This window comes from Rhagoletis pomonella, unplaced genomic scaffold (assembly GCF_013731165.1).
Source record: "Rhagoletis pomonella isolate Grant_MI unplaced genomic scaffold, Rhpom_1.0 Rhpom_scaffold_00013, whole genome shotgun sequence".
In the NCBI taxonomy this organism is placed as follows: domain Eukaryota; kingdom Metazoa; phylum Arthropoda; class Insecta; order Diptera; family Tephritidae; genus Rhagoletis; species Rhagoletis pomonella.
In genome coordinates, this window is record NW_023458567.1 from 9,264,966 (window position 1) to 9,277,278 (window position 12,313).

At 34.2% G+C, this 12,313-nt stretch overlaps 1 protein-coding gene across 1 annotated transcript; it reads left to right on the top strand.

Annotated features, from left to right (window-relative positions):
- Positions 1 to 2,269: 2,269 nt before the first annotated feature.
- On the top strand, positions 2,270 to 6,864 carry LOC118748734 (poly(U)-specific endoribonuclease homolog). Its single transcript, XM_036483388.1, has 5 exons — positions 2,270 to 2,560; positions 4,538 to 5,858; positions 5,935 to 6,131; positions 6,202 to 6,434; positions 6,504 to 6,864. The coding sequence occupies exons 1-5, from the start codon at positions 2,485 to 2,487 to the stop codon at positions 6,735 to 6,737; spliced, it is 2,061 nt and encodes a 686-aa protein (XP_036339281.1). The 5' UTR covers positions 2,270 to 2,484; the 3' UTR covers positions 6,738 to 6,864.
- The last annotated feature ends 5,449 nt before the right edge of the window (positions 6,865 to 12,313 follow it).

A 12,313-nucleotide genomic window follows, 5' to 3' on the forward strand; every position in this document is an offset into this window, starting at 1 on the left:
TAACAATGGATTTTGTTGAGCAGTAACTTAGTAACACAGACAGAGAGCAGCTAAGGTGGTAAGACATTGATTAGCTTCCAAGTATAGAATTGTTTCCGAATTTGCTTTTGTCTTTTAGGCAACCATTTTTAAGTGTACTGGAAAAATAAAATAAATAAATTTGTATTTACAATTTTTAGCTCGCTCGAATTTTTATAAACACATTTGAATATGCTGCCATTTATTGGCCGCTTCAATTGACTTCTAATGGAAATGAATGTAGCTCGCTTATCTCATGCCGGTCTGTTTGTGCAGGCCATTGGGGTCAAAGAGCGATTTTTTTGTTTGTTTGATTTTAAAATTCAATTGAACTGAATTAGTATTTTTTGTTTGTTAGTGTGAGTGTGTGTGTTTTTTTGTTCTAGAGAACAGTTCTTTTATATAGAGTCTTAAAAATTTGTAGGCATATGAAATTATCAGCTCGATACTCGCAAGCCTTGCCATCACTATCTTCATTAAAGAGAGCAAAAATTTACATATTTACAACTATTGAAAAATGTATGCAATCAAGTCAATATGTCAAATTGATTGAAACTTAATTTTTTTAGCCTTTTTATAGTGCTCCTTCATACAGCTACATCTGTTTGGCTGGTTTTGTACTTTTTAAAAACTGTAAAATTTTTTAATTTTTTCTAACTAGTTTTGCCCGCAACTCCGCGTGCATGGCGTTTGTTTTAACGTTATGATTTAATATATAACAAAAAATAAAATAAATTACCGACGAAAATAAATTTTATTTAAAAAAGTTGCTTGTTGCCTTGAAGGTCAAGAATGTGGTCACATGTGTCAAATTTCAAGTAAATTGCCTTTAAATAACAAAAGATAGTCATTATACTATATAAGTATGCACATAGTTTATTTTTTTTTGTAGGTGGCAATTCTTTAAATATAAATTCTGAATAAAATCATATATTTCATCATATACATATTTTTGTTTCAATATCTCATCGTTATTTCACATTTAGCTTAAGCAGAATACATAGAGTGAAATTTGGGAATGATGGAAAATATTTACTGTAAAGACGAAAGAAAATGGAATATTTTGCAAATGTTCACTTAAAGTGAATTTGATTTTTTTAAACAGCTGACACCCACTTCCAATCGTGTTTTCGTAATAAAGCTTAAACATCTTTTGTCTGGCAGCCATATTGTCATAATTCATTGAACTGAATTTTACACGTAAACAGGTGGCAACCCTTTTTAAAATAAAGCTCCTTCAATATATTTAATTTGACAGCCAGGTTTTAGTATTTTATTTAAGTAAGTGATTAAATTTTATTTTATTTTCCTTTTAAACACCATTTGGTAATATTTCATTTAACTTCTTGTTTTCATTTAAATTTACTTTTCAACAGGTGGCAACGCCAATTGACACAATTTTCGAAGCAAAGTTTTCATAAATGAAGTAATACTTATTAACACAATTGAATTAAAAATTTTATATAGGTGGCAATCCTTCTCAAAATGCTGTTAGTTTAACTTTTCAATTAATTAATTCAAAATATTTTAAACTCCTGAGCTGATGGCAACTCTCGTCAAACATCTTTTCCAAATAGGCCCAGCTTTCTTGTTTGATACCCATATTAAAATAATTGTTTATCTTGTTAATTAAACTGATTTTAACTTTGTGAACAGGTGGCAACCCGTTTAAAATTTAAATGTTTTAGATAAATCTTGAAGCGCTTTCGTTTGACTCTAACGTTGTTGTTATAATTGATTTAAAGTATTAATTAATCGATTTTACAGAATGACTAAACAGGCTTGTAGAGACATTCCCCAGGTGAACATGCTAAACACGGGCTTTTGCTGTCACTAAATCCGAATCTGGGGATCGCTTTATTCTTCAAGGTCATCTAGAGGTCAAATTCAGAAGAATTGTATTGAATTTACAGATTTATTCAATGATTTTTTCTCTACATGACCCTCAAATGACCTCGAACCTGACGTTATGCAGGCTAACATCCCTCGGATTCGCATTCAGGGCTCCTAATAACAAAGAAATGTGGAGGTTTAGTTCATTATGCTGAAACTTTTTTTTTGTAAACCTGTGTTATTCAAATGTCTGCACTACCTGTGGTAGAGTACGCTTGCCCAGCGCACTAACGCTGCCTTCATCATCAGATGGAGCATTTTACACATCTTATATATATTTATGTTCAAAATACGTACATACATACATACAGATGTACATACGAGTATGTATGTAAATAATTGTACCTAACAGGTTTCTGCGTTGCTGCGGTTCACTTCTCATTTCAGTGACTTCTCAGTCAGTTGCCGGAATTCGTACGTGTCGGTTCGTTATCGTCGTGAAAAGTCTTTTAATGTGAATTAAAGCAACAAGTGAAAATTTTATTTAAGCCAAATTTTAGTTTAAAAAATTACAAACAAGATTACATCAAAAATTATTCGTTACTTGCTTGAGTTTTGAGCAAATAGAAAACGATGCGCTTAAACGCTAGTCACACACTTTTCGTGTGTACTGTGTTGTTGTTGTGTGTGCTACAATGCGAATTTGCAGGTAAACAAAACTAAAAAAATAACAAATGACGTCCATGAGTTGCCAAAAACAAGAAAAAAGCAAAAACCCCAACTTAAATGCGGCAACTACCTGTGCGACTGCAATGAATATTGGCTGTACTGTGGCATTGAAGGGCAAAAAAAAACAAAACAAATAGAAAAAGTAAAACTAAAAGAATTTTGTGAAAAAATAAAAACTTTGACTTATTAGTGGTCCAAATAATGAAAACTTATTTGAAAACTTGAGTTAATTTTTTCTAAGCTTGACAAAAAATTTGAAATATCTAAACTATTTAAAATGTTTTATAGTATTTTATCTAAATACATTTATGTACTTATATATTTTATATACCATCCAAGCATGGCACACTTCAAAATTAAATTTTATTTTTTTTTAATTTAAAATACCTACTCACAAATTTGTGGAAAAAATATTCAACTATTTCAGTAATTTTACTTTTCGTTCAATGAACTTAAAAAGATCGGCAAAAAAATTTTTAGATTAAAAAAAATGTTAACTTAATATAGAAGTTTTAAAATTTAGAACATTCACAGTTTATTACCTGTACTTGTTTGAGCTAGCATGTACATAAATCTTTTATAAGTTTTGCCGGCAGAAAGAATGAGAACGCCGAGGGAAATTTTTGTATTAATTAAAAGTTTAAAAACTTTAAAAGTTTGATTAAATTTATTCCCAAGTAGCACATCTGATTTTTTATAGCCACATATAAAAAGCACTGAAAACTTTTTAAAAATTTATTAATTTATTTAATTTTACTAAGCTTGAATTATATGTAGCTGTGTTTATCTAACTTTCAGAAAAAAAGTTTTATTCAAGAAAAACTTTTAAAAGCTTTCAATTTTAAAATTTTTTGCTAAAGAATATGATAACATTAGTATGTGGTAAATTTTGTTTTTAATTTCCTTTCAAATAAGGTCCACAAATAAGAATTCAAAAAAAGATTCACAAATTTTAAAAAAGTTTGCACAGGGATTTTTATATAATTTTTAATTGATTCTCAAGCCGTATCTATCTTATAATCTTTGTTCTTTTGTATATTTTTTTCACGATTTTTTTTTTTAATATAAATTATTATTTTTTTTTTCAAACAACGTCGCCAAATGAATGGTCAAGGGTCACCACTTTTACAGCTGGTCTCAGTAAGGCAATTTAAGTGAAAAATTTTAATTTTTATTTGAATTTATTATTAATATAGCCAGAAGGGAAAAATTTATCTTACATTTTTATTTCAAGCGAAACCGGTAGTTTAAAAAAATTTAAATATGTGAAAAAGTATTTTATTTTTCAAATTCTTAATAATTGCAGATTTTGTTTTTTTTTTTGCTACAAAAACATAAACTGCACTGCAAAAATTATTTGGAGGTTTTGCAGTTTCTTAATTTTTAGTTGTTTTTTATAATTGTAAACAGCACCAGCGACTGTGTCAAAAATATCAAAAAAAAGTTACCGATATTTTCTTCAAAACTTTCTTTAAGATGCAGAAATACATCCACATGCCGTAGCAGCATTTCTGTATCAAGAAGAAAACTTTAAAAAGTCGGCTACCTTATGTTTTACAAAAAATTCTTGAAATATAAATAATATTCCTTTTGAAATAAAAAAATATGTTAGGACGAAAGAAATAAAATTATGCAATTTAACAGAAATCTTATTGTGCTTACAATTTTAGCCTAATGTACAATTTATTAAAATTGATTCATATTTTTTAACTAAAAAGCCAAGTATGAAAATTAAACATTTTATTTTAATACATATGTATCTATGTATAAACATTAGTAAAACTAAAAAATTTGGAGTTCTTGAAAAAATCCTAAAAACAGCGATTAAAAGTAAAGTTCCCTTATTTTCGGCAATCAAATTTTCAAATTTGACTACCACCCTAATATACATATGTACACACATACATATGCACGCCGCTCATCATCTTTCTTTTACTAAAAAAAAATTATTTTCCAGCCAGCTACAAAACTGAGATCGAGATAACCCCTGCGCCGCCAGAAGAGCAGACAACAAAAAAGTCCGGTTGGTTTAGTCGCCTATTTGGCAGTGGCGGCGATAAGACGTCGACCACCACCACCACATCCCTGCCGCCCAGAAATGTGCCACCACCTACACAAACGATCAGCGCACAACCACAACCGCAGCCAAATACACCGCGCGTACAACCAAACGCCGCTGGCGCACAACGACCGCCACCGTTGGCAATTAACCCACAAGCGCCGCTGATGCCACTCGGCCCACGTCCTGACACACCGCCATCATCACCATTGGCAGGCAATGCACAGCAGCCACCTCAGTGGCCACAACCCACACAACAATCTGGAGCGCAAGTGCCCACCACACCTGTAGCCGTACGGCCACAAGCCGGTGGTGCACAGCAACAGACACAAACACAACAGCAACGCCCACAGGTTGGACCTACTGCGTCCAACTTTGGCAACGTCAACGCATTTGGCGCTGGTAGTAATACGAATACTTTTGGCCGCCCAGGTGCGGCGCAACCAAATTTACCACCCGGTTTTGCACCTTATCAGCCACCAAAGGCGCAACCGTCTGGGCTGGATCTAAGTTATGGTGGTGGCGTGCGTCCGCAGGGTGGTAATGCTGGTCGCCCGGGCTTCGGTTTGGCACCTTTGACCAGCACGACTACTACAACTAGCACCAGCACTACGACGACGCCCAAGCCAGGTACACCTGGTAGTTCATTGGGTCTGGATGTGCGTAATGGTTTCAGCGGCAGCGGTGCATCATCGACAACACACAGACCTGCTACGCCGAAAGACGACTTTCCACCTCTGCCACCGCCACGTCGCCCATCAGGTGGGGCTAAAGAAGACTTCCCTCCATTGCCTACACCACGTACACCAGGTAGCCCCACGCCAGCTTCGCCCCTTCGTCCAAGTTCACCAGGTGGCGCTGCACAGCCAGCACCGCCTTTCGCTTGGGGCTCGCCAACACCAGCAGCACCATCACGACCAGGTAGCAGCAGCATTTCACCCGGCGCTCCAACACCGACAAGTCCGACGAAACCAAGCGCACCTGCCGGAGGTCCAACTGGTGTTTCGTTTGTTCCACACGTACCTGGTCCATCAACCACTGCAAGACCCGGTTCAGCCAATGGTAATGCGGCTACTGGAAGTTCACTCGCAAGCGATGATGAAATACGCGCACTCACTGAGCAGCTTTATGCCAAAGAGCAGAGTCTGTTGAACTACGTGAACGTAAATCCACAGGGCAAGACGAGGTCTATTGATAGCACAGACGAGGCGCCGAAACCGTAAGTAACGTCCTCAAATTCAGATTATATCTTACGATTTCGATTTTAACTAGAGTCACTCTTATTTTCTTCTCAGCCTCTTTGAGGTCGAACCGCGCGCCTTTGAAACCCCTACAGTCGCCAAGATGCGCGCACTTTTCGATAACTACGAGGAGGATACTCTAGCCAATGAGCACGTGACAGTCAACGAACGGCGTGAAGAGAACGAATTTGTCGATGCAGTAATGGGTACACAGGTTATGCGACAGGCTATGCTTTTCCTGCAGAACAAAGGTAAGTCGACTTACCCGGAAACTCATATATCATATACGTATTAATCTTTTGCTCTATCTCTCTATCCCAGGCATTGTCACACCTGATCCGAAGACGCATCGCGATCTCGTGAAAGAACTCTGGTTCACACAATATTCACGCGGCCAAGGACGTATCGGCAGTTCCGGCTTTGAGCATGTTTTCGTGCACGAGGTAAAGAATGGCACGCTAATTGGTCTACATAATTGGGTGTACTTTGCGGACGAAGAGAAGGCCGGTCGCTTGGACTACAAAGGCTATCTGAATCAAGTCGATTTGGGAAATGTTAGTTTGAGACTTTTTTCTTTTTATTTATTTAATTATCTTTATTGTTTTGCTTCTTCTCTTCCTCAGAAAGGCAAAGTTTTGAAAGTACGCTTCACCCACAATGGCGTCACTAAGCCAGTGAATGGCGTCTTTGCTGGCACTTCGCCGGAATTGGAATTGGCTTTGTATACCGTTTGCTTCCAGCTGCGTCCTGATCGTTCTTGTCCAGTTTCCTTGGGCAATCAACGTCTTGGTATTGTCACCTACACTTGGCGTTATCGTGGCAAGCATCTGATAGGAAGCGCTTTCCCTGAAATATAGTAAATGGAGCAGCAAAAACAAAATGAGATTTATTTCAATTTTATTTTGTTAGAAATCGAGAGAGATTTTAGTTAAATTAAGTAGAAGAAGTAAACTAAATAAATTTTATTTTTTCTTAAAATTAAATGAATAAATTTTTGCTGGCATCTTGCTTTTTTGAAAAATACATTGGGTGTATGTATTCGAGGTAGGGTAGCAACGACTAGAGGAAGCTTTCACCTTTACAGAAAGTCTTAAAAAGCTTCTCGCGAAGGATATTATTTCCTCTTTACTGATTTAAAGGATTTTTTTTAAAGTTTTTGTCTACAAAGCTTGCGGCCTATGTGGATGCTGGAAAAAATCTCACTACAAAGTTTTAATAAATAAAAAAAAAAGTAGCAAATAGTTCTGTCGAACCACATACAGTGCCGGACAAAACTACTGGCACAGAGAATTTTTCGCAATGCATGCAAAGTTTTTTTTAATAATATCTTTTCGCAAATTTTTTATTAAAATATAGTTCATACTATCATACTAGAACAAAAAAGATAAAAATAAAATCTCTTAACTTTGCGCAAAACTCAGGAAAATTCAATAAATTAGCGTACTTATTTGCAGCTTTCCAATCAGATTTTTTAGAAAAATTCTAAGTAAGCCATTTTATAGCACATTAAATTTTTTTTAGTATAAAAAAAGCATGTTTGGAGTTGCTAAAAAATTGTCTTGATCTTTAGCAATTTTTTTTCACACAATTTCTTTCATACAAAGTACACTAAGCGAAATAGCTATATGGGCACTCAAACAAATAAGTTTTTTTTTATAATAAAACAATCATTGTTAGATCTTTTTATCTTTCAACAAAAATTAACAAAACGATAGCAAGAATAAAATATGTTAAAGGTATTACTTCAGCCTTTTATTGTAAAAATTTAAACTTTTTAAAGAGCGTAAAAGGAAATAGATATATGGGACAAAATTAATATTGAATTCATTCTTAAGAAAAAGAATATAAAATAATATTCAATAGCTTGTATGTCCTCCGTTGTTTATTGTGAGTGATACTAGCCGGCGTGGCATGGAATTGACGAGTGACTGAAGGACACTTAGGTCGATTTTTGCCCATTCTTCTTGAATAGCTTTTTTGAGCTGCAATAGGGTATCAAATTAGCGTCCACCTTTATAAACTTGTTTGCTAAGAATGCTCCAGAGGTTCTCCATTGGATTTAGGTCTGGACTAACTGCAGGCCACTTCAGCACAGGAATATTTTTCGACGCGAAAAACTCCTTTGTACGCTTAGCACTATGGATTGGAGCATTATCCTGTTGATACGTCCAAGACTCACCGTGAAATTCTTCGGCAAAATTCAATAAAACGTCATCCAATACTTCAATGTAATTTTCTGCGTTCATCTTATGAGAAATAAAACAAATTGGCGTCTTGTCGCGGTAGCTAAAAGCAGCCCAGGTCATAAGAGAGCCACCGTGGAAGTTTCGGGAGTGGCGGATTTGTCGAGGCTCACGAATATCTCTCCAATACTTTTGACAACCATCTGGCCCATCGAGATTAATTTTTTTTTCATCGCTAAAAATGATGGATTGCCATTCATCATCCCAGAACTTATGATTATCGGCGAATTCGAGCCGAGCTGCCTTGTGGCGTGGCGTAAGCTTTGGTTTAGCCAGTCGATTTTGGTATTTTAAATTGGAATCTTCACTCAAAATTTGCTGTATTCTTCTCTTCGTAATATTGAGAGAAAGTTCATTTCTAATTTGGTTAGGGCTGATGTTTTTATTGACAGCCAACCGTCTTATCTCTCTCTTACACCTGTCGTCAATCTTAGGTTTCGGACCAGTTCTTTTAGTTTTTCCGTACCCATCGGGATTCTTCAAAAAATTTTGGATGGTATTTTTATTTCGTTTTACTTTTAGCGCTATTTCGCGAACTGGGACTCCCGATTCACTATAAGCTAGAATACTAGCGCGCTCCTCAGTAGATAACTGCGTTCCTCTTGGCATAGTGTCCTAAAAGGTTATTTTCCCAGCATGAGCATTATTTATTTCGTAATTAAAACTACTCAACTTTCCTTAAGGAGTCTTTAAAATTGTTAAATTTGTATAAAAATATCACGCAATTTCCACGACAAGAAATAAAGTGTTCACGGACGCGCTTGTTCCTTATAACTATTTCCTTCTAGAAACTCAAATTTCAAGCAAAGCTCAAACGTAACGGAACTTGAAGCGAAAGAGTAAATAATTTAAAACTACCGCTAGTACGTGCATACATTTGTGTGTATTATAAGGCGACTCAAGAAAATAGTATGCAGATATTTTAGAAGAAAAATTAAGAACTTGGTTTGTCCCATATAGCTATTTCGCTTAGTGTATGTTCGACAAATTTTTTTTGAAGAAAAGAAATAACACCGTCAGCAAAAAAAAAATCCCAGAAATCAATACGATTTTTTAGCAACTTCAAACTTGAACTTTATTAGACTAAAATTTAATGGGCAACAAAACTGCATAATTTTTCTAAAAAATCTGAAAGGAAAGTTGCAAACTAAATTAATTTAAAAGTTTTACATAAAAACCAATAGCCGACTCATTTGGTTTTTTGTAATTGCTTATTCAGAATATAATTGGGCTCTTAACTCTAGAGCACAAAGATCTTTAAACCAAGAGAATTTTAAAAATTCTTAAAGTAGCATACATATTTCTGAAAGGTTTTTTGATATAAGTTTCCCTTCAGCATATATAGTACAGGGTGGGCCAAATAAGACCTACCAATGTTAAACACCTATGTATAACTTCTTTATCTTTTAATATTATTGGTCTTTCCTTTCGGCATGTTATATGTAGGTAATCTCTTGGAAAATCATATGGATACCTACAGCAAGACGCTATTCGTTTTACACAATTAGCCACACAAATTGATTTTTTAGGTAATGTTCTAATGTCGGATGAAGCGCATTTCCAAGCAAAACTGTAGATTGCGGGACTCTGATAATCCAAGGGCAACACACCAACACCAGTTATACCCATCCAGATGCACTGGTGCGGTGTTATGGCCGCAAAAGTTATCGGCCCATATTTTCACGAGAATGAGGATGAAATTCCTGAAACGATTTCTGGGGCTTCTTACAGAATAATGATTGACAACTTTTTGCGGCCAACGCACACTGGGGCAAGCGTGCTCAAAATTCAATTTTTTAAAAATGTTTTTTTTTTTGTTTTTGGAAAAAACCCTATTATGGTTTATTCCCCATTAAATTCTACGTTTGAGGGTAAGTTTTCAGCTTTCTGTCGTTTTTCGGCTCGGAGAATGCGTGTGCTAACTTGACACATTTGAACAAACAACAAAAAGCGTACACTTCTGGTTAAGTTTGAGTCTGTTTCATTTCGAACTTATGATTTTTATTATTTTGAGGTTACTCAATGATTAAAAAGCGCATTTGCTTCGAACAAGGACTTTAAAAACTTTAGAGAGATCTATAGTAGAATTTATATTCCAACTATGAGGAATAAGTGTCACAGTTTTCATTATATAGTGCTTATTATAACTATGAGACACCCACATATTGACAAGTTTTGACTATTTTTTTATTATTATTTAATTTGAATAATTTTTTTTTTAATATATTTATTTCTTAACAATAATCGAATAAATGTAAGTTTCAAACTTCATAAAAATAACGGTGTTTTTAATTAGATATTTAGAAAAGATTTTGAGTGCAAGTTTGAAGGGTGAAGGTGTCGCTCATTTTCTCCATATAAAAAATCGTCGAACATACTTCGTATGGAAATACGTAAGTCCTAGCTAATTCAAACTTGCACTTCAATTAATTTAATTTATGTTTTGACTATTTATTTCATTAACCGACTTCAAAAAAGGGAGGAGGTTATCAATTCGTCGGATTTTGTTTTTAATAAACGATAAAAATAACGATTTTGATAATTTTTTTCATCGGAAGGGTGGTACCGATAATTGGATCGTGAAGAAATTAACGATAATCTTAAATTTGTATATGAGAATTGAAGTCGGCTTTGTTTTTTGCTCAAAAATTACTTGTTTTTATTTTATTTTAATTAATTTTTTTATAAAAATTTAGCTGATTTTTTAATTAAGTAATGATTTTAATTAGATACATTACTTGCTTTTCGATATTTTGTATGCTTAATTTGTAAATCTCTTTAAATTCAAAACATAATGAGTCATATTCATAGTCGAATCAAAGACGAAACTAAAAATAATTTCGACTTTTTTGACAAATTTTCCCAAAAAAAATATTTTTAGAGAGCTGAAATTATTTTTACTTTCAACTTTGTTTTGACCGTGCATTTATCCCATTAAGTTTAGCTGGGAAATGCTCTATAAAAAAATTGACCACAAATGGGTTAAAATATGGTTATCCATGCTTTAAGTCAAAGTCGTAAATGGGTTAAATTATTCATATGTTGCACAATAATAAAATCAAATTAACTTAACATAAGATTTTACAAAAAACTGGATCACCAATGGGTTAATGCATGATCAATAATGGGTTAAGACGTCAAAAATTTACTGTTAGAAAGTAGTTCAAGCGAGTCTAATGGAAAGAAAATTATTTCAAAATTTTGAGCACCCGCTTATATGGGGCGGCCCCAGTGTGCAACAGGCAGCATCCTAATTTCTGGTTCCAACAAGATGGAGTGACTGCGCACACCGCTAGGCAAACTATGGGCCTGCTGCGTGAAGTTGGTAGGTTTTATTTGGCCCACCATGTATAAGTATACATTTTCATGGGTCTCATCTTATTCTGGTACTTACAAACATCGAACTAAGGTTATAATACCATTTCATGCTCATGAAAGGTATACAAATCTATTTAAGAAGAGATGTGTTCGAATGCAACAAATGCAAACAAATCTGCACAAGGTTCGTCGTGGCCCTTTGACTTATGCTATCCAAGCCCAGATAGATTCATTTAGGCAAATTTATTTGGCTGAATGTACTTTAAAATTATAAAACGGCTAAAAAAAAGTACATTTGTACCTACTTTTCCATCACTGGTGAGAAGAGCAGTTCAATGCAAATCAGCTGGGACCTTTTGTGCAAAAGCGAAAAGAGCTTACCTAAAAAATCGTATGTCAAAATCATGCAAGTGTAGCCAAATAGAAAAACCACAAATTTTTTAGCCGTTAGCATTAAGGAATTAAAAAAAATCAACTTAAAAACTCTGAATTCGTGCGTTTTTGGCGTAGCAAAGTGCGCCGGTGTTGCTAGTTTCTTTTTATAAAATTTAAACAATTTAATAAAATTAAACTGTAAAAAATTTAATTAGCTCGAAATAATTATATGATCTAAGATTAAAACAAAAAAAGAATAAAATAAAATATATAAATAAACATAATTTAAAAAAATATGCATATAAAAAATTAAAAAAAATATAAAATTAAAAAACTATAATATTTAAAAATTGCTCACCAAACTTATCCATTTTTGTGCTCCGTTTATTTTTCATTCGGCGAAAAGGCCCCTGATCCACATAAATTTTAAAATTTCACTCTAAGACTTAACCCGGATCAACTGCAGTTAAATACCGAGATAATTCAGAATTCACGAG